This window comes from Pituophis catenifer, unplaced genomic scaffold (genome assembly GCF_029215685.1).
Source record: "Pituophis catenifer annectens isolate HBS135680 unplaced genomic scaffold, rPitCat1.0.hap2 SCAF_7, whole genome shotgun sequence".
Lineage (NCBI taxonomy): Eukaryota > Metazoa > Chordata > Lepidosauria > Squamata > Colubridae > Pituophis > Pituophis catenifer.
The window spans coordinates 12,581,263-12,604,620 of NW_027256887.1; the positions used below are offsets into that span (position 1 = coordinate 12,581,263).

Consider the following 23,358-nt stretch of genomic DNA (forward strand, 5'->3'; position numbering starts at 1 on the left):
CTTCGTTTCTGATTGGCCCGAAGAAGAAGGAAAGGGCGGAAGGGGATCGCTTTCCTCAAGTCCCGGCGTGAGTTTTAGAAAATTATAGCAAGACCCCCCGTTGCCAACACTTCCGCCAGTTCTTTCCCAGATGTTTCTCTCCTTAAGGGCGGTGGTTGGCTAAGCCGCGAGAGGCCCGACTGGCCGCTAGAGGGCAGCAAAGGCACGCCGAAAAGAAACCCTCCGCTGCCCTCTGGCGGAATTTAATTTAATTTAATTTAATTTAATTTAATTTAATTTAATTTAATTTAATTTAATTTAATTATTTAATTTAATTTAATTTATATGCCGCCCCTCTCCGAAGACTCAGGGCGGAAGGTTGTAATCCTGCCTTTTCTCCCGTATCTCAAAGGGATACCATAGCGAATTTTTCCATTTGCTCCTAGGACAACAACCCTGACAGGTAGGCTGGGAGGTGAGAGCAGAAGTTCCTGGTCGCCTCCTGCCACCAAAAACTCCACGGGACTTTGTTTCCCTCGGGAAGCATCCTCCTTTCCTCTTCTTTATGCACAACACAAGAAAGGGACTATTTAGTATAGCCTTTTATTGTCATTAATTGTACATCATGTATACAACAAAATTGGTTTTAGCCTCACTGGTGCAATCCATGACAAAAAAAAAATACAAACGACATAAATAATATAAAGAATGATCCCTAGGTAAGTAATTAGGGGAGGGGGGGTGTTGTTTTTCCAGGTGAGATCTTGAGAAATAAGCACTCCCAGGAATTTAAAAGAGGAAACCCTCTCCACACAGCTCCCCTCGATACACAGTGGGGCAGGTTCCTTTCTGTGCTTCCAGAAATCTAGCACCATCTCCTTTGTCTTACTAGTATTTTGATGTAGGTTATTTTTGAGCACCATGCGGATACCTTCTGGACTTCTTCCCTGTATGCTGATTCGTCCCCTCCAGTTATGAGACCTGGCACCTTAGGACAGTGGTGAAATCCAATTTTTTTTTATTACCGGTTCTGTGGGCGTGGCAGGGAAGGATACTGCAAAATCCCCATTCCCTCCCCACTCCTGGGGGAAGAATATTGCAAAATCTCCATTCCCACCCTACTCTGGGGCCAGCCAGAGGTGGTATTTGCCGGTTCTCCAAACTGCTCAAAATTTCTGCTACCGGTTCTCCAGAACCTATCAGAACCTGCTGGATTTCACCTCTGCCTTAGGGACTAAGGAAGCAATCGATCAGAATAGAGCTGGAAGGGATCTTGGAGGTCTTCTAGTCCAGCCCCCTAGGAAGCTAAGTTAGTAACCTGGTTATTAAGTGAATCTGGCTTGCTTCTTGATTTTGCTTGTCAAAAGGTCACAAAAGTGGATCAGACCACCTTGGGATAATGCCACCGTCATAAATATGAACCAGTTGCCAAGCATCTGAGTTTTGATCACGTGACTCTGGGGAAGTAACTCTGAAAAACAGTCATGCCACTTTTTTCAGTGCCGTTATAACTTTGAATGGTCTTTTAATGGAGCTCATTTGCTCAATGGAAGTTCCTCCAGAAATGTATTTTTTCAAACTTGGCAATGTTAAGTCCCAGAATTCCTAAAACAAAAAAACTGACCACTTCATGTTGCAGCCTTACTAAAGGCTGGCAGCTGATAAGAGTCCGGGCCCTCCTTCCTTGCGAGATTTTGCTTCTCCCTTTTTGGAGACGAGGGAATGACTCTGCTCCATGAAGATCCTTGAAGATGGATGACCTACCACCCCTAACCATCTCTTTTGAAGGCTTAACATGCCCAAATCTTTTCACCATTCCTCAGAGGGCTTAGTTTTCTCACCCGTCACTATCTTCTTTGCCTTTCTCAAAACATTATTCCAATTTATCCTTGTTATTTTGACTCTGGTGCTCCTCACATTTCCCGGTGGGATCCAACCAAGGCAGAATGGATTAATTAGCTCCCATAAACTCTGGACTTTATGCTCCTGTTAATGCAGCCCAAGATAGCATTTTTAACAACTGCATCACACTGCTGGTTCATGTTTAACTGGGGGTTAACAAAGTCCCACTACTAAGCCAAGTCTTCCCCATCCTTATCTTTTTCCTGCCCAGCTGCAAAACACTCCATATCAGATTAGCAGATCAAATCTCACCGGCTCAAAGTTGACCCAGCCTTCCATCCTTCCGAGGTGAGTAAAATGAGGACCCGGATTGTTGGGGGCAATATGCTATTTAGTATACTGTCTTTGGTGTAAGCCGCCCAGAGTCCTTGGAGAGTGGGCAGCATAGAAATATGACTAATAAATAAATAAATATTTTTCTTATTAAATGCCATCATATTTATTTTGGCCGTCAGCTGAATCCTTCCTAGACCTTTTTTGAGTCCTGAAAGGCCACCTATCTCGGCTTTGTGTCACCTGTTAACTTTTTATGTGCCCCCTCAACTCCCTCATCCAAGCTCATTGAAAACATGCAGAATAGAAGTCCATTGGCCCTCCATGTTATGTTCTGAAGACCAGTCACAGGTGTTTCATTCTCTGAGTGCTCCATTCAGCCAACCACGTGTCCTTCTCACCGCATCATTTGGCCATATTTTACCCATTTGCCACATTTTGAAGGAGAATGTAATGAAGCACTCCATCTAAAGCTTTGCTTAGATCTACAGATACTATTGAGGGATGCAGTTGGCTCAGTGGCTAAGACGCTGAGCTTGTCCATCAAAAGGTCGGCAGGTCAGCGGTTCGAATCCCACGTAATGGGGTGAGCTTGTCCCAGCTTCTGCCAACCTAGCAGTTCGAAAGCACATAAAAAATGCAAGTAGAAAAATAGGGACCACCTTTGGTGGGAAGGTAACAGCGTTCCGTGCGCCTTTGGCCTTGAGTCATGCCGGCCACATAACCACAGAGACGTCTTCGGACAGCGATGGCTCTTCAGCTTTGAAAGGGAGATGAGCACCGCCCCCTAGAGTCAGGAATAACTAGCACATATGTGAGAGTGGAATCTTTACCTTTACCTTTTATCTTATAGATACTATGGCTGCAGCATTGCCCCAAGCCACTTAGCTAGTCACTCTATCAAAAGAAGAGGATAAAGTTAATCTGACAGAATGTCTACATGAAAGATCTATGCTCATTCTTGCTGGTAGCACTTCGTCACTCCAAAGGTCCTCTTCCTTCTACCTTTTGAAAATTAGGAAGACACTGTCTCTCCTCCAATCTTCTGGGACCTCATTGGTCCTTCAGGAATTCTCCAGGATTTCTAAGAGTGGTACTTGAGTCATTTCTTCTAGTCCTTCAACCATCTGGTCCTCAAGACTTGAATTCGTTTAAATTAGCCAAGTCCTCTCTTAGTCCCTTCTTGTGTGTTTCCTAAACTTCAATTTCCTCCTTCTCTTAGCAACATAAGGATCACCAGCCGGTTCCCCATTTCCCTTCTGAGGTATGAAGTTCTGCCTTCTCATTTTGATTATTTCTCATGATAGACCCATATAATATTTGGCTTTTATTTCTAGCTTATGAAAAGTAGCCTTGTTTTTGTAACTGCTCCAGTTTCAGTTCATTCTGTGCACCAGCCATTTTGAAAGTACTTCTATAGTTTCCGAAGACTACTTATATTCCTCTTTGTTGATGTGCCACTATTTTTTGTATTTTTTCCCCTCTTTAAGCTTTTTAGGGTTTTATTTGATAAGGTTGTGGTGCGGTGGCCTACAGGTGGAGTTCTCGCCTCACAATCAGGAGGCTGTGAGTTTGATCCTAGGTAGAGCAGGGGTGAAATCCAGCAGGTTCTGACAGGTTCTGGAGAACCGGTAGCGGAAATTTTGAGTTCGGAGAACCAGTAAATACCACCTCTGGCTGGCCCCAGGGTGGGGTGGGAATGGAGATTTTGCAATATCTTTCCCCTGGAGACGGGAGGGAATGGAGATTTTGCAGTATCCTTCCCCTGCCACGCCCACCGAGGCACGCCCACAGAACTGGTAGTAAAAAAAATTGAATTTCATCACTGAAGTAGAGGCAGATATTTCTCTCTCTTGGCAGACGGAGAATATATCTGCTGAAAAAACCTCTTCATTGGTGACAGGAAGGGCATCCGGCTACCGGCCAGTAACACTCCAGCCAGTAACACTCAGCTCCATTCAGTTGCCCAGATTCCACCCCGCAAGGGATTAAGAGGATGATGATTTATAATAAAGTTCCAAAACTTTCTGGAGCCATACATTCTACCAATTCAAAATTATACTTAAAGGCTTTGTGGTTGATATGATGCTTATACTTCAGTTTCACACTAATAAAGCTTTTTTCCAAGTTGAGTTTGGCTTCTGATGATTTAATGGATACATCCCTGTATATTTTCATGGTCACAGAATGGAATTGTTCTCTCGAGACATAATTTCAACTTCTCAGTCTAATCTAAACCGTTGAATTTCCTGAACACTTAGCGTGAGAGGTTCAACTTTGCTGAATTATTGGAAGCCAAGATCACCAGAAATCTGGAATGCTTTATTCTCAAATCATAGCATCTCTAAACATTGTTACTTATTTTATTGAAGGTAATCTATGTACAATAAGGCTACTATTTTGTGTTCCATTTACTACAAACTGCAGCTAAACAATTTTGCTCTGAACCATTTACCTATTCAATGTCTCCTATAAATTCATTTTTAATAGTTTTCTGTGTTCCATTTGCCTCAGCCTGCATTTTCTTTTCAACGCTTTAAAAAATAAAGACGTTTTGACAAATTTAGAAAGAACTCTGAACCCAGATAATTACTGAAGGAGAGCTATAATCCTTTTGTGTATATGCACATGGATTTTGCATTAAGTTTAACACCTCCACCTTGCCTCCCCACCAAAATGTCTCTGTTTAAGGACCACTCAGAATACGATTCATAAAATGTTAAAACAAAGCCAAATACTCTGCATGGGTTTTACGTTTTCCAGTCATTTGAATTTTTTATGAAAAGGATTAGATTTCATAAACTATTATTTGTATTTGTTAAATCACTGTGAAAAAAGGGAAGAGGAATTATAGAAAGGAACACTTTACCATTTGTGAAGTAAATTTTTTTATTCTTATGAGTAAAAAATTGCTCATAGAAACACAATGTTTACTGCTTTGACAATGAGTGAAATGTCAACTTGCAGCATTATAAACAATTAAAATGGTACAGAAATGCAGTATATTCATAGATCACCTCATAAAGCGGTTCTATCCAGCAATTAAGCATTTGGCTTGTGATAATGAACAAAACACAGTGATCACCAAAACACAGCATCTCTTTATTCTGCTTCTTTAAAAACACTGCTGATTGCAGAAATATAACAAATAGTTCATTTTGGAAATACAATAAAAGTTTAGGAAAATAAGTATGACCAGCTGTCACACAAAACAGTACTTCGGCACTGGCTAAAAATAGCACCAGAAGAATATAAATAAGTCAGTGTCCATGCTATTAAACGTTTTAATACTCTGAAAAAACTGTTTTAACTACATTTCATTCCACTCCTCTCCACTCAGCATTACTTAGATTTTCTTTAAAATGCCAAAAAGAAAAACACTCTTAAAGATTAGGTATTTTGTCAAAATAAAACCTGCTAAAAAGTCGACAATGAATTTGAAATAAATAAAAGCAGCTAGTTGGGTTCCTATAGGGATATTATTCTCCGCTTAATTTGTAACAAGTCTCCAACCTAACTCCAACCTCAGAAGAAAATAGTCTAATAAGGGATTGCCATTACTGACACTTAAACCTATTGCAGTGCCAAAGTGCAGAGCTGGTAAGTTACCCATAGCAAAAGTCTGATTTCCCAAAATACAATTTTAATATTGTGCACCATGTTCAAGAATTCCTGTCACTTTATGCAGCAAATACTGACACACAAAGTATGAAGTACCATATTCCAAAGAAATTAGTGAATCCATTTGAAATAGGGCTGATTTATGATGGCATATTATTGTCGCTTCCTACTATTATTGAAAATTAAGGTTTAAGTTGCATGCGTGTTCATAAAACCTGGACTGAATAATGTATGGATTTTATTTATAATTTAAATTTAAAAGGAAGAAAATGCAGAAATCATATGAGTTTCCTGTTCTGAATGCCTTCGCTCATTTCTTGTTCTGAGGTAAATCAAGTTAATAAATTAATATCCACAAATTCCAAATCGCATTATAGATTTCTATTACTTTCTCCTGTTAAGGAAACTGAATAATATATTTCTTAGTGACATCTGCTCTCAAGCTCACTAAGATAATAAATGTTAATTTTTTAAAAAACCTGCATCTCTCTTCCACCAATGAATTATTTTGTATGGTTCATCTTATTCATTTGAATTAAAGATATCTAGATGTAGAGTCTACATCATTCACAAAAAGTAAAATGCTGGTTTAGATACAACACTCCAGAGCGGTGTTTCTCAACTCTTGACAATTTTAAGACATGTGGACTTCAACTTCCAGAATCCCCCAGTCCACGTATCTTAAAAGTTGCCAAGGTTAAGAAAACACATCTATTGTAGGACATTCATAGATGGGTGGACTTCAACTCCCAGAATTCTCAGTAAATATTATGCTGCTTGGGAATTCTGGGAAATGAATCTACACTTTTGGAGGGCTTCCATCTTAAGGTGGCGTGTTTAGTGAACTTCAAGGACAAAAAAAATAGCAGATGAAAGCCTCTCTGGCAGTAAAAGTGTGTGTGTGTGTGCTTGTGTGTTTTTATGAGATTTTGGAGAGCCCCCCACCCCCATCCCAAATTAGAAAATCCTTTGCTTTCCTTGTGGCAATCAAGGAGTTTCAAATTTTAAAAAAAGTGATTCATTCCATTAATCCTGAGATTAATTTCAGGAAAAGTCCAATAAAAAGAGTAGAAATTGGGACATCTAGAAATTCTTCAACATCCCCTATATTAATATTAATAATATAAACAATACATTTTTAATGAAAAATAAATTTTTTCCCCCGTTTAAAAAATAAGGGTATCGAACATCGTTTCTTTCTGCTCCCCATCTGCCTACTTGTAGTAAGCAGGGTATCCTCTTCATTTTGAATGATACTCTCTGCCAGGTACGTCAAGTTAAAAAAAGGAGCTCCTCAAAGGCCCTGTATTCTCTATCTCTTTAAGTAGGAGATGTATAGTTCCACACAAGTGCGGAGGAAAAAACCTTTTTAAAAAGTTACACAAGAGCTACAGATCTTGCTGTAAAAAAAATTTTTTTAAAAACAAACAAAAAAAAAAGTTAACATCGTGCTACAAATGCTTATCCCAATATAAAACCATCAACAGAGATGTAGATTGTCTTCCTGCTGAATTTTTTTTCATTTGGGTGCAATAATGCTCTATTTTGCGTTTCGGCTTTTTCAACCCTTCGTCCACTATCCAGAAACTAGACAAGAAGCCTACATGCCTTGAAGCCAGAAAAGATGCCTCAAAGGCAACCGAGTTGTAAACAAAGATTTCCTAAAGTTGTGTTTCCCAACCTCAGCAACTTTCAGATGGGTGGGCTTCAACTCCCAGAATTCAGATGTAGTAAGTATGGTGCTGAATTGAAGTCCAGTTCCACTTAGCACCTCAAAGTTGCTCAGATCGAGAAGCAGCATCCTAAAGATTGTTTGGCCAAGTGCTAGCAGAACACATACCTCAAAGGTGTGAATTTCCCTGCCTAAATGTCGTAGCCCCCCCCCCAAGCTAATCTTCAGAGACAGAATAAAAACTTTTCTCAGAGGAGGAGTCAATATCCGTAGACATTCCAGATGTTTCGGTGTCCATGAAAAAGGAAGCGACAGAATCAGAGATGTCGGAATTACTAACTGCACCCTTCTCCTTCATCAAGTCTTCGCAATAGGGGAGACTCCAGAGCCATTCTTCAAGATTGGGGGACGAGTGAGAGGCTTTAGGAGGTGGGTAGGACAGATGAAGGCAAGGCTTCCCTGGGGCCGTCTGGCATTTTCGAAGCAAGATTTCACTTACTTTGCTGCAAGAACAAGAAATAATCATTAGTAAGTCTTGGAATTGTTTTTAATGGGAGAAATAACAGAATGACAGAGTTGGAAGAGCCGTTGGAGGCCTTTCCCTCTCCTCAAGCAGGAGACCCTATGCCGGTAATGGCTAACCTTTTAGTCACCAAATGCCCAAACTGTGCCCGCATGCCCAAACTGAAAGATGCGAGACCGCACATGTGCAGACATGCGCAGTTGCATGCGTGAATACGCACATGCACAGACATGCGTGCATGCGCAGCAAAGACCTGAAGACTAGCTGGCTGGCAGGAGGCAGGGCATCCCAACACCGTCAGCGCGGCAAGAGGTAAGATCTTTTTCTTGCGTGAGCTTCTGTTTCGTCGTTTGCAGGGAAACAGAAGCTCACGAAAGAAACGCCAGGGAGATCTGACCTGGGGCAACGGCGTGCGTGCCAGCACAGAGGACTCTACGTGCCACTTCTGGAACGCGTGCCATAGGTTCTCCATCACGGCCCTATGCCGTTCAAGACAAATGGCTGTCCAGACTCTTCTTGGAAACCTCCAGTGATGGAGCACCCACAATCTTTGAAGGAAACCCATCCCACCGATTAATTGTTCTGTCAGACAGTTCCTCCTTAGTTCTAGGTGGATTTTCTCTTTCATGTTCTTCCACACATTACTTCTTTTCCTGACCTCTGGAACTCTGGAGAATAAGCCAACCTCCTCTTCACTGTGTTAGCCTCTCAGACATTGGTCAATAGTACACTGCTATCATGTCACCCCAGTCTTTCTTTTCATTAGACTAAAAGGTACAGGTTCCCCTCACACATATGTGCGTCATATTCCCCTCGCTAGTTGTTCCTGACTCTAGGGGGCAGTGCTCATCTCCGTTTCAAAGCCGAAGAGCCAGCGCTGTCCGAAGACGTCTCCGGGGTCATGTGGCCGGCATGACTCAATGCCAAAGGTGCACGGAATGCTGTTACCTTCCCACCAAAGTGGTCCCTATTTTTCTACTTGCATTTTTTACGTGCTTTTGAACTGCTAGGTTGGCAGAAGCTGGGACAAGTAACGGGAGCTCACTCCATTATTGCAGCACTAGGGATTCGAACCGCTGAACTGTCGACCTTTCCATCAACAAGCTCAGCATCTTAGCTATTGAGCCACCACGTCCCTTTTACATACCCAATTCCTTCCTGCATTCTTCATATGTTTTAGCCCCCAATCCCCTAATCATCTTTGCTGTTTTTCTCTGCGCTCTTTCTTGCATTCTTTAAACATTACGTTTTTCTTTAAATAGAGAATCTGTAGCCATTTAGAACAGGCAAAACGGCACGGCAAAGTGGAAGAGAAGCTGCAGTACATCACCAAGGAATTACTCAAAATGGAGTTAATTCCTACCTCCACCCCCCATCATTTCAGGTGGAGAAAATGATATCGTCATACACATTTTCCGGAGATTGTCCAATTCCATTATGCTCTCTAAAATATTTTTCCTGTGCTTGGCCAAAGAAGCAGCCAAACATACCTTGGGGTCTTCAGGAGCCCTTTCATTGCTCGGCCATAGATTGAACCCATCATTTGGGAAAGCTGCCCCTGCATCCATCGCACATCCTCAGGGATGTCAGGAAACCACTGGACCAATCTGCAATCAGGAGAAAGGAGGCGGTTCTTGAAAACAAAGTAGTTCAGGACTTCTTTTTAAAATGTTCACCCAAAACATCTCCTTTCCTGGTATCAGCTAAATTTTTATAAGGAAAGAAGTACCATATTTTTCAGACTATAAGATGCAGCAGAGTATGACACAATAAGATTTCAGAGAGGAAAACAAGAAAAAAAAAATAAGTTTTTGGCCTCCTCGCATCCGGTTTTTGCCCTCCCCAGGTGCTAGGAGTGCTCTACAGGCCTCCCAAACATTCTGCACGTTTTGCAAAAAAGGGGACCATTTTTGGCGTTTTTGGCAAAAACCGGACGTGCAGGGCAGGGTTTCGGGAGGCCAAAAATGGCCGTATTCAGTCTATAAAACGCACCGACATTTCCACCCTCTTTTAGGGGGGAAAAAAGTGTCTTATACTCTGAAAAGTACAGTATTTATTGTTTGTTTGTTTGTTTTAAAAAAATCTGTATTAAAAACAAAAGAATTTAAAAAGTATTTAATTCTGTTTTAAAAGTAAAAATAACAAAAGGGTGAGATTTTCATAGGTGCATTCCTGTCAGGTGCAAATAATGGACGTAAATAAATATTAAGGCTGTGACTAAAACATAGGTGTGGGATTTTTTAAAAAGTATATACATAATATGTTTATTTATGAAGTTGAACACAAAAAAAACCTCAGGAAAATGAATGTATTTGTGATTCTCCTGTTACCGGTAAATATAAACTGTATACAGATAATACATTTTATAGCAATAGCAATAGCTTATATATCGCTTCACAGAGCTTTACAGTCTTCTCTAAGCGGTTTACAGAGTCATCCCCCAACAATCTGGGTCCTCATTTTACCAACCTTGGAAGGATGGAAGACTTGAGCCTGGTGAAATTCGAACTGCCAAATTGTAGACAGCTGGCAGTCAGCAGAAGTAGCCTGCAGTACTGCTTTCTAACCACTGCGCCACCACATGTTCTTATAAGTACAAACAGGAATTAAGAGAGAGTAATACAAACCAAACAGACCAATCCAATCCAATCCAATCTCAGCCATGAACTCACAAGATGGCAAGTTTTCTTACTGTTAAGACCTGTGAGCTCAATGGGCTTACTCCAGGGGTGGTATTCACTTATCTTTGCCACCAGTTCACAAATGTGAGTGCGCGCATGCATTACATCCAGGCAGATGGGCGGAGCTTCCCACCATTGGTTTGCCCAAACCGGATAGAACCAGCTGAATACCACCACTGTCTTACACTTAAGTAGGTTTATATTACATACAAGCTATGAGCAACTTTCTTCTAGCTCGGGGGTGTCAAACTCAAGGCTCGGGGGCCGGCCCGCGAGGTGCTTAGATCTGGCCTGAGGAGCCGCCCAGAAAACAGCAAAGGACCAGCCCACAGTGCCTTTGCCACCAAAAATGGAGCTCCATTTTTGCTGGTATGGGGTTTCAGGAGACCGTCACAGCCGAAAATGGAGCTCAGGAGCCTGTTTTCGCTGGCAGAGCATTCAGGCCACCAGAGGAGCCCCCGAAACGAGTGATGTTGAGCTGGCCATGCCCACCCTTGCCACGCCCGCCCACCCACCCGGCCTCCCCGTGGTCAAACACACCCCTGATGCAGTCCTCAATGAAATCGAGTTTGACACCCCTGCTCTAGCTCAAGAACATCATTTATTTGCAACATATAGAGAACCAGTTTATAAGATGCTGAACTAGAAACACTGAGACAATGAGTTCTCATCTTCAAACCTAGGCAAGAAACCAGGTTTATCAGCCTCATCCACCCCACAGGGTTGTTGTTATGGGGAAAAATAGGAAGACAGACCATTATGTACACTGCCTGCAGTTGCATAAAATGAAGGTGGGATATAAATCTAGCAAATAGATAAATAAATATATGCAGGTTCAGCCTGCAAGGTATTTTGGACATCTGTAAGAAAATCTGCCTCAGAGCGAATAAGGAAAAGTTTTTGGAAGAATAACCCAGATGTAAACTTTATATCTTGAACATTTGGAAATTAGATCATATACACTCACCTTATGGCCACAAAGAAGGCAGACTCAACCGGTAAAGTGTACGGTAGCATCATGTAGGACATTAGTCGCATGGGAAGAAATTTTGAAAGTTGAGCGTAGAGTCCACTTTTTTCTTTACAAGCCTCTTGTAATGCTGTAAAATTTAAATCATCAGAATTGAATTCATTCATGGACGATCAAGCAAGAACAAATATGGCTAGGACATCATCAACTTTTTCTCATCTGAACTGACCGAGTAGGACCCTCTAGTATTCTAATAGCACTTAAGATTTATATACTGCTTTACAGTCCTCTCTAAGCCGTTTACAGAGTAAACCTATTGCCCCCAACAATTTGGGTCCTCATTTAATCCACCTCTGAAGGATGGAAGGCTGAGTCAATCTTGAGCCTGGTGAGATTTGAACTGCCAAATTGCAGGCAGCTGGCAGTCAGCGGAGGTAGCCTGCAGTACTGCACTCTAACCACTGCGCCACCGTGGCTCATAATCAGGTTATCATCAAATTACATTTTGCTTTATACAACTTCTCATTCATTTTAGTCCTCTTTTACTGGGAATCAATAACCACAAATTCCCTGAGTCAAGAGACTCTGGATCATTCTAGCATTGTGAATTAAAGACATTGGATTACCTCAGTTTGTCTAATCTCTAACTAAAATGGATTCATAGAAAAATCATTCTGTGACGCCGGAAAAAAACAACTACTCTGTTTTAATTTGGAAAAGGAAGCCAATTTGGGCTGTCAAGAGGCTTGACACTCTGCACATCTAAATCATCCAATAGTTCCAGCCAAAATTAACTTAAAATCAACATGTCTTCCCACAATATCTAGATGACAAATGAATCACGAACAGTATAAAGGGGGATGGTTAATCTAGTTTATTCGATTATATGTTTATTTTGCCCCCCTTTTCTGGAACATTCAGCAACCAAAATTCATCAGTGCAAAATGGATGATGTTCACCAATGTAAATTTTGAAACAAAATTTTTCAAGTACCGTATTTTTCGGAGTATAAGACGCACCTTAGTTTTTGGGGAGGAAAATAAGAAAAAAGCTGATTGGTAGGTGGATTGGTCTCCCGGAATACCCCCAATCAGCTGTTCCCAGAGGTGAATTTTAACAACAGTTTCCTTGGTTGTCAGTTCTGTGCCTTGTTTTTTTTTCCTGCCTCTGAAACTTCTAAAACTCTGTTTCAGAAAAAACTTTTTTGTCTGCCTCTGAAAACCTCCGAAACAGAGCTACAGAAAAAAAAAAGGCTTTTTTTCTGAAGCTCTGTTTGGAGGCTTTTTTTCTGAAGCTTCTTTCAGAGGCTTTTTTTCTGAAGGACTATCTGTACTCTGTTCAATCTTCTTTATTTGGTATTGGTATGTAGATTAACCTTTTCTGATCTGTTGGTTATTGTGTCATTCTCCAGATTTGCTAGCATAGTTTGGTTAGAACCTTTACTGATTCTTCTTTTGTTGCTTGCCATATTATTTTAGATAAAAGCCTTTCTGAGGTTTTTTTTCTGAAGCTTCTTTCAGAGGCTTCTTTCAGCCTCTGAAATCTCTGTTTGTGAGGCTGGGCGGGGCTACATTTGGAGTATAAAACGTACCCAGATTTTCACCCTCTTTTCTGGGAGAAAGAGGTACGTCATACTCCAAAAAATACGGTAAATTAATTCATGAAACCTTCAAAGCAGCCCCTTGAATGGCCTGCTTACACTTTCGGCCAGCTAAAGGTAATTGATAAATCTCTCCAGTCTTGTTTAGTCAGTAAATTAAAACGCTTCAGTACAAATTAGGGGGGAATCAAACAAGCAGCACATTCTGTCTGGTCTCTGGGTATTAGTGCTAAAGAATTAAACATAGATTTTTGCAATAATTAATTAATTGGTTAATTTAGAATTTTACCTTTATGTAGTCTAGGCGGCAACTTCTCAAAGATAGTCTTATCCAATGGCCAGGATGTTGCCTTTAGCTGATCAATAAATACTTTTTCATCTTGCATCTCTTTTTTGTCTTTATTTGCTGCATTTTTTTTATCACTGCAGACTGAGATTTGAGAATATCCCAGATATTCCTGCTTGGTTAAGGCTACGTCGGCAGACACTGATTCTTGCAGAAAACCTTAATAAATAGATTTTTTAAAAAAACAAATGCTTCTGCTATAAGTGACAGTATACAAAGCAAGCTAGATAAAATGCAGACAGTTTTAAAAAAACCACGAAGATTTTTCTAATCTTAATTTTCAAATCTTGGACTAAGAATGTATGGCTATTTGCAATTGTGTTGTAACTTCCACCAGCTTCTTCCAACTTTTAAAGCTGAGCCATTCTTGCTAGCAAAAAGCAATGAATTAGCAAACATTTCGTTTTATATCTTTATAGTTTTTATACTTTTATATTTATTTTTGGTAAGGCTTGGGTGGCTTAAAGTGCTTATATTCACTGGATGAAAGTATCACAGGAAGAAAATCGCAATGCTACTTCCAACAGCGTACGTTCAATGGCAAATCTGTCAAATCGAATACAGGAAGCCCTCCAGTTACAACCCAATTGGGCCCAAAATTTATATTGCTCAGTGAAATATTTGTGAAGTGAGTTTGTCCCATTTTATGACTTTTCTTGCCACGGCTGTTAAAGTGATTCACTGCATTTGTCAAGTTAGTAACCCGTTTGTTAAATTAATCTGGATTCCCCATTGGCTGTGCTTTTCAGAAGGTGTTCTGCCCCAGCTACGGACGCCAAAGAACGCAGCACACACAAAGTCTGTACAAACATTAGTTTACTAAATTAAATCAGCCTTTTTCAAACAGAGGCTGTTAATTAACTTTCTTCACAGCCTACAAGAATCCAAAGAATAAATAATCGTAATCTTACTATGGTTAGCAGAAAGCCCAGAAGCAATTTGCAGGAAACTGATAAGAGAACTAAGATCAAGACGCGAAGGAGAGTGAACAAAGTTGTTCCCTGCAAATTGCTTCAGTCGGTGTTCCTTCTTAAATAGGCTAAGGGAGTGGCCAATTAGCCCCAAGCTTTACTCTCGAGGAGACCTCCTCCTGAGGAGCCACTCCTGCCTTTTGGCAGCTCTGCGCGCCCATGCATCGAGAAGAGGCTCTTCCTCTTTGTCCTCTTCACTTAAAGGAGCTTCTGGAGGTTCTGAAGGCCCTGGCTGAATCCCCGCCTCTGGCACCACATCTTCTCCACCCTCCTCACTGTCCGACTCGAATGCCAGTTGCACAGGCTGCTGGCGCAGCACCACACCAGCCTCCTCGCGGTCGGAATCAGCTACTAGCTGCACAGGCCGCTGATGGGCCACAACAGGTCACAAAAGTGGATCATGTGACCCCAGGACACATGTAACTTTCGTAAGTATGAACCAATTGCCAACCATCGGAATTTTGATCATGTGACCAAGAGGATGCTGCAACGGTCGTAAATGTGAAAAACGGCCATAAGTCACTTTTTTTCAGAGCTGTTGTAACTTTGAACGGTCACTAAATGAACTGTTGTAAGTTGAGGACTACCTGTACAGGTAATCTTCGATTGACAACTACAGTCGGAAGCAGAAATGGCATGGCTAAGCAAAGCAACTGTTAAGTAAATGATTTTACAACCATTTTTACCATGGTTGTAAAGCGAATCGCTGCTCTTATTAAGTGAATCATGCAGTCGTTCAGCGAAGCCAGCTTCCCTCCCTTTGACTTTGTTTGACGGAAGCTAGCTCGGAAGGTTGCAAACGATCCCAGAATAATGCAAACAACCTAATTACACGCCAGTTGCCAAGCAATGGAAATCTGATCACATGGCAGTGGGGAATACTGTACATGCATATTTACAATACACTGTAAATATGAGGAATTGTCATGTCACTTTGCTCAGTGCCGATGTAATTGGAAATGGCTGCTAAACAAATGTTGGTAAATCAAGGACTACTTTTGCGTTCGGAAGAATCCTCTCTGGCTTGATTGTAACTCAGCCTGTGTTACTAACTCCCCCTGGTCAGAGTGTTTTCCGAATGAACCCCTGTTGTCTCTGGAGTGCGGAGTCCAATATTGCATTCTAACCACTGCGACACCATGGTTGATGGTGTAGGATGGGCCTCCAAACCCAAAATTGACATGCTCTGGTGCCTGCAGTGTGCCCCCTCCAAAGAGCTACCGGACAGGGCAGTAGCGGTTCAGAGCCTTTAGCAACAGGTTCACTGCCCCGTTGCTGGGTGGGTGTGGCAATGGTGGGCGTGGCCTAGTTGGCCACCTGCACCATGGCGGGGGAGGTTTTCGCCCTCCCCAGCGTCTGGAGGCTTTCCTTGAGCCTCTGGGAGGGCAAAAACAGCTTCCCCCGGGCTCCGGAGTCCTTCCGGTGAGCCCGTTCTTTGCCCTCCCAGACCCTCTGTGCGGCCCCTGCACTTGGGGCCTGGGAGGGGTGGGGTGGGAGGGGCAGGGTGGGATGGGATTGGATGGGCATGGCCAGCCAGGGGTGGCATTTGGGGGTTCACCGAACCCCGGCGATCCTTGGGTAGAGGATCGCCCAAACCCTACTGAACCCACAGGAGCCCACCCCTGGCAGTAGCACCACTCCTCCACTTGCACCAAGGAAGAACTTCCATGGATTGTTTTTGCCTCCTCTGCCATCAGCCAATGGCACTTCTACATCAGGAGTAGCAGGCTCAGGACTCAGGCCTGTCTTCCCTCCTCTCCTCTCCTCTCCTCTCCTCTCCTCTCCTCTCCTCTCCTCTCCTTGACCAGTCTTCTAACTGTCGTCCCTATCCTGGCCATGGGTTTTTGGGGAGAGACATATAGCCCATGCCTTATGGAATATTCTCTCCTTGGGAGATTCAAAGGTCCCCAATCCTGTTGGCTTTTTCAAAGTTTTAAAAATTTGGCTATGTACCCAGGCCTGGGGCTCAGAACATGTTAAAGGTACAGTTACTTAGTTTTACTATTACAAGTAAATAGTTCATTTAGTGATTTGTTCAGTTACAATGGCAATGAAAAAAAGAGTGACTTATGACCATTTTTCAAAGTTACCACCTTTGTAGGATCCCTTTGATCATGTGATCAAAATTCAGATGTGCGGCAATTAGTTCTCCCAGGGTCATGTGATCCCCTATTGTGACCATCTGACAAGCAAAGTCAACGGAGAATCCAGATTCACTGAACGACTGGGTGACAAGTGAGTAACAACTTCAATGATTCATTTAACAACTATGGCAGGAAAGAACGTAAAACGGGGCAAAACTCACTTAACAAATGTCTCACTTAACAACAGGAATTTTGGGCTCAATTGTGGTTGTATAAGTCGAGCACTACCTGTAGTTGATTAATCATCATGGCTGCTGTTTGTGCCTTTTTTTTAATTAATGGATTTTATTGTTTTAATATTTTTAAATTTTAATTTTAGAATTGTAAGCCACCCAGAGTCACCTGGTTTAGTTGGATGGCTATAGAAAAGGAAGGAAGGGAAGGAGGGAGGGAGGGAAGGAAGGAAGAGAAGGAAGGAAGAGAAGGAAGGAAGGAAGGAAGGAAGGAAGGAAGGAAGGAAGGAAGGAAGGAAGGAAGAAAGAAAGAAAGAAAGAAAGAAAGAAAGAAAGAAAGAAAGAAAGAAAGAAAGAAAGAAAGAAAGAAAAGGAAAAGAAAAGGAAAAGAAAAGAAAAGAAAAGAAAAGAAAAGAAAAGAAAAGAAAAGAAAAGAAAAGAAGGGAAGGGAAGGGAAGGGAAGGGAAGGGAAGGGAAGGGAAGGGAAGGAAGGAAGGAAGGAAGGAAGGAAGGAAGGAAGGAAGGAAGGAAGGAAGGAAGGAAGGAAGGAAGGAAGGAAGGAAGAAAGAAAGAAAGAAAGAGAATGAATGGAAGAGTCCTATAGTTGGAACTTCAAGGGCCAGAGAGAAGTCTTCAAACTGAACCGGCAAAGTGTTATATCTTAAAGGAGAAAAACGTTAAACCGAAGATAATCTACCACCTCTAATAGGAGCATCACTCCAGGCCCAAATTTCCTGGAGATTTAAATTCAGCAAGAACCTTTGTTGGAGGATGTCTTCCTGAATAGAAGCAGAATGCCAAAAAGACTTTTTTTTAATGGCTGAGAGTGCCATCAAGTAACTGTTGACTCCTAGCACCTAGGCACAGCGTGGGCTTAGCCAACAGCATTCATCATACCTGAAGTAAAAATCAGATTTATTAAGAAATAGGTAAGAGACAAAAGCCCAAACTACATTTTGAAAGATGGAAGCCCAAGACAGACAGTAAGTAAATAAATTTGAAAACAGTAGCCTACCGTTTTCTTTCAAAAATCTAAGAGCATCTGAATATCCTTGTTTGCAGAGTTCAGCTAGCAACTGAAAAAGAAATTTACAGAAAACTAGTTCAGTAAGTTTTAAAACTTGCAGAAATAACACTTTACATACTTCATGCCACTTATATTCATGGAGAACTCATTTACTTCCACTGACAACCTGGTACGAAATGAATTACATCCTTGAGGGAAGATTTTATGAAGATATTCCAAATCTCCCTGCACAATATTAACTGGCTCTCTTTTTGCCCTCACAACAGAGCGCTGAGCTACATGGAAAGAAAAACAGGAGCATCACAAGCCATGCATAATGAACAATGCCGTCTTCCTAAGAAGCTGGTTTCTCCAAGATCATTCCTAGATCCCCGAGAATAACCTGTGGTACCAACTGAACCATGGGGTACATGTAAGTATTGTAGAATTTCAGAATCTACTAACAGAAAAAGAAATCTGAAACACGATGCCCACACAACTGAGAAGGCTAAAAAGACAGAACTAAAAAAACTTCTCCCACGTCTCATAATAAAGGAAAGCCACTAATCAATTCAGTAGAGTAAAGTAATATTTCACATAGGATGCATCCAATTTGGCATCGAAGTTCTCCACATTTTGATCATTGAATATAATATTTCTCGATCTTAACAACTTTGAGGTGTGTGGAATTAAACTTCCACAATTCACCAGACAGCTAGAATTTAAAACACTAACTTAGTGGATGCACTTGACTGTACTTTTTTTTACAGTTCAAGATGTAGCCCTGGCAGTGTCTATAGTAGAGTGGCATCCATGATGACCTCAAATGACACACAGTATGATGTAACCACACAAATGACATGCATTAATAACTCCTTAGATCCGATTGTGGGCCTGCCCAATCCACACAGACTTCCTCCATGTACAGCAAATCCAGCAAAAAGCCTTCCTTCCTTCTGTTGGAAGAAACATCCTTCTAGGTTCTGCTCCAAGTGGGGAAACAGACACTGGAAACATGGAGACTGCTTGGAAAGATGGTTTAATGGTGGACAGGATCACATGGCTTGAGTTCCTGAACAGAAAAGGGGCAGATACAGTAAATCCTCGGGTTTTTATGCTCTCTCTGGCTCTGCATTTCTTGGGGCCCCGAAAGAGTATCCTGATTGGTTGTCAGACTCCCAGGGGGTGGGGGCCTTGCTGGCTGATGGTCACATGTGCTTCCCAGGTCACATGTGGTGAGTTTCTGCTGCTATTGTGTAGAGGGCTAATCCTATCTTTGGCAATTCCTACTATGGCTCTGCCTGAAGGAGGCAGATCTTTGTTATGTAGAATAGACTGGCCCAGGCCTTAATGGCCCATTGACAAAGGGTGGGGGGCAGGAAGATGGGAGCTGCTTTGTCTGTAAAATATGCTTCTCATATTTCTCATCCAGGGAAATATAATATTCTGCCTTTTTCATATTTCCTAGAATATTTCACTCTTCCAGGAAAGGCGTGGGTGCTAACTTCCTACACTTCCTTCCTCCTTCTTTCTTTTTCTTTCTTTCTTTTTCTCTTTCTTTTTCTTTCTCTCTTTTTCTCTTTCTTTCTCTTTCTCTCCTTCCTTTACAGTCAATGGGAATGAGAAAAAGATGTACAAGTAGTCCCACCGTACGACCACATTTGAGCCTAACATCTCTGTTGTTAAGTGAGACATATGTTAAATGAGTTTTGCCCCTTTTATGACCTTTCTTACCTAGTTATTAAGTGAATTGCTGAAAACAACTCTGTGCAAAACAAATTATCTACCGTATTTTTCGGAGTATAAGACACACCTTAGTTTTTGCGGAGGAAAATAAGAAAAAAGCTGATTGGCATCTGGATCAGCCTCCTGGAATACCCCCAATCAGCTGTTCCCAGAGGTACAGGTTCCTTGGTTGTGAGTCTGTGCCTTGCTTTTTTTTGCTTTTTTTTCTGCCTCTGAAACTTCTGAAACTCTGTTTCAGAAAAAACTCTTTTCTGCCTCTGAAAGTCTCTGAAACAGAGCTTCAGAAAAAAGGGCTTTTTTTCTGAAGCTTCTTTCAGAGGCTTTTATTCTGAAGGACTATCTGTACTCTGTTCAATCTCCTTTCTTTGGTATTGGTATGTAGATTAACCTCTTCCAGATCTGTTGGTAATTGTGTCATTCTCCAGATTTGTTAGCATATTTGGTTAGAACCTTTGCTGATTCTTCTTTTGCTTGCCATATTATTTTAGATAAAAGCCTTTCAGAGGCTTTTTTTCTGAAGCTTCATTTCTGAGGCTTTTTTTCTGAAGCTTCGTTTCTGAGGCTTTTTTTCTGAAGCTTCTTTCAGAGGCTTCTTTGGGTGGGGCTACATTTGGAGTATAAAACACACCCAGATTTTCACCCTCATTTTGGGGGAAAAAAGGTATGTCTTATACTCCAAAAAATACGGTATTTTTGCTAAACCACAGATAACGTTAACTCAAAAAGTAAGCTAGCTATGAACTTCCAAACATGACACAACAGTTCAATAACCTTTTTGTGTCTCTGTGTGTGCTTTTGAGTCAGTCATTCCTGGCAACTTCCTGGTCTAGTACCTGCAGTTTTCAGAAGTGGTTTCCCTTTGGCACTTCCTTCCTAAAGAGCCTAAAAAGTTTCTACAATGTACTGGAACATATTTCAACATGCTCTTTTATAAATTTAACAGCATCCGCACTGTTCCCAATATACAGAACTTTTCTACCCTGCCAATTCCATCTCTGGCAACCATCTTAGCCAATGGTTAGGGTCGCAGATTACGGAACGTTAATTAAAGTTGTTTGGAAAAATATGTATATCATTTTCTCATTATCGGCATCAATAAAAAGAATGATCACATAATAGGCAATGTTGAACATACAATACCTGGGGCTCTGGAGGAAAAAGTGCTTGAGTTAAACGATACATGTTCCCTAAGCTAAACTGAATGCTTGTATTGGTGACATGCATCTCGTGGAAGTTTGCAGAGTTCCCCTTGGGGCAAATGTCACATTCCCCAGAGAAAGGAGAAACGGTTATGGTGTTCTTCAAATTATAGCGAGGTAAGTTGTCACTTAATCCACCATCCACGTAGCGCTTTAAGGAAGAGAAGAGGAGAAACATGAAAAGTTGTACTCGCTTAAGCAAAAACTCATCGCATTTGATTCATGCAAAATATGCTTAAAATGTTAGAAAACACTTACTAATTGCTAGAAATTAATTATTAGGATTCATAGGAATGTGACAGGATTTCTCCAAATTGGAAAAGCTACAAGAATTGGGGTGGAGGGAAGAAGTATTTAAAACCAAACCTATTTTCTAAACAACAGGAGAAAATTTAATGAGGAAAAAGGATAGATGCTGGAAGAGTTTTTCAACCTTGGCAAGTTTAAGAGTTGCAGATTTCAACTCTTGAGAATTCTCTAGCTAGCATGCTGGCTGGGGAATTCTGGGAACTGAAGTCTACACGTCTTAAAATTGCCAAAATTAATAAACACTTGGTTCCGATATAACCTACCGCATCTCACCATTTACAGGAATTGCTACATATGTTTATCACTTTAAAAAAAATTCTTGTTCTATTTAGAATTTAAATAAGACTACCGTTTGAATAGCCAGAACAGTCTATGTGCAAAATTGGAAAAATAGAAACATATCAGAGAAAAGTGTGATAAAGAAAAGTGTTAGAGTGCGCCAAGATGGATAAATTAACAATGGAAATAAAAGATAGAGGAGAAACTGAGTACTGTTTGATATGGAATCTATGGTATAACTGGTTAGATAATAGATGTACAGATTAGGAAATTAACAAAGAAAGAGGATAAAGGAGCTAGAAAATAGTAAAAAAGTATAAATACAAAAATAAATGAAGAACATGCAGTATTATAGTATGATGTGATAAAAAATGTAAAATGTTAAAAAATACTTAGAGTAATAACTATGTACTGTATATAAATGAACATACTAGTATATATAAGGGAACCACATGTATGTAATTACATAGATATAGGGGGGGGAAATGTATTTATACCGGATATATACCAATATTGAAATGTTGCAAAGATGACGAAAATTGTGCTATAAAATGGAAAAAATTGCTTAATAAAAATTATTTAAAAAAAAATAAGACTACCGTTTGACTGTCAAGTTTTAATTTACCATTTAATCAGGATCAATCTATTATTCAACAATTTAATTTTAGCCATTTCTGTCCAGAGTTTATGACCTCAATCCTCTACTGTATCCATCTTCCACACTCCATAGCAGTAATATGTTGGTCTTCCAATTTTACTTACTTACTTACTTACTTACTTACTTACTTACTTACTTACTTACTTACTTTACTTACTTACTTACTTACCTACCTACCTACTTCATTCATTCATTCATTCATTCATTCATTCATTCATTCATCTGCCCATTTAACTAAAAACAACTCATGGTGTTTTTGTACTAAGAATTGGAACTGGAAACAATACAGGGGTTTTACTCAGTTATAGCAGAGAAACAAAAGTGTGTTTGGAAAAATCAAGAAGCACGTATTATATTTCTCGCCTTGCTAAACTCTTTTACATGATGGTCCAGGTCAAGTAAACTAAGAAAATCTTTCTAAATGGATACACTTAAAAAACATGGGACCGATTTTTTCCCCCAGAAAAATATTTGTATCATAAAATAACACTCAGATATTTGTAAGAAAAATTACATGAAAATAAAACTGTCATACACAAACTGATCTAGCTCAGGGATCCCTAACCCCCAGGCTGTAGCTCACTACTGGGCCATGGCCTATTCGGAATTGGGCCATGCAAGTAGCTGGCAGCATCATGTGTGCATGTGCACGCAGCTTAACTTGCGTGAACGGTGGGCCGGCGGGCACTTTTGCACATGTGCGCGCCGACCTGCCACACACACTAGGGCTGCATGCGTGGCTCAGTTTCCCAACCAGGCCCCACAGCCGCAGCCAAGCCCCACACCCAGCCAGGCCCCATAGCCAGGCCCCACAGCCGCAAAGGACGGAGGGGGGGGAGTGGTGAAATCCAATTTTTTTTACTACCGGTTCTGTGGGCGTGGCTTGGTGGGCGTAGTGTGGCTTGGTGGGTATGGCAGGGGAAGGATACAGCAAAATCTCCATTCCTACCCCACTCCAGGGAAAGGATACTGCAAAATCACCATTCCCACCCCACTCTGGGGCCAGTCAGAGGTTTTATTTGCCGGTTCTCCAAACTAGTCAAAATTTCTGCTACCGATTCTCCGAACTGCTCAAATTTTCCGCTACGGGTTCTCCAGAACCTGTCAGAACCTGCTGGATTTCACCCCGGGGGGGGAGGAGTCTTACGCTGATCTAGCTATTATCTGCTCAGGAACACTTGGATCGGTTTACCCTTCTTATTTACTAAAGCAGAAAAACAACAACTAGATAAGTAATGATTAATACTGACATAGTTCCTTTTTAGCCAAGATGCAGATACTTCCATGCCTGGCCCTGAAATACATT

At 41.1% G+C, this 23,358-nt stretch overlaps 1 protein-coding gene across 1 annotated transcript in view; it reads right to left on the bottom strand.

Annotated features, from left to right (window-relative positions):
* Positions 1-7,215: 7,215 nt before the first annotated feature.
* Positions 7,216-23,358, bottom strand: part of LOC139319507 (patatin-like phospholipase domain-containing protein 2) — a 37,852-nt gene continuing 21,709 nt past the window's right edge. The window contains exons 4-10 of the mRNA XM_070947396.1: positions 20,748-20,957; positions 17,871-17,931; positions 13,511-13,726; positions 11,619-11,751; positions 10,440-10,556; positions 9,461-9,577; positions 7,216-7,950 (exon numbers count right to left, since the gene is read on the bottom strand). Of these exons, the coding sequence (XP_070803497.1) occupies positions 7,665-7,950; positions 9,461-9,577; positions 10,440-10,556; positions 11,619-11,751; positions 13,511-13,726; positions 17,871-17,931; positions 20,748-20,957 (1,140 nt within the window). The 3' untranslated portion in view covers positions 7,216-7,664. The remainder of the gene's footprint in view (positions 7,951-9,460; positions 9,578-10,439; positions 10,557-11,618; positions 11,752-13,510; positions 13,727-17,870; positions 17,932-20,747; positions 20,958-23,358) is intronic.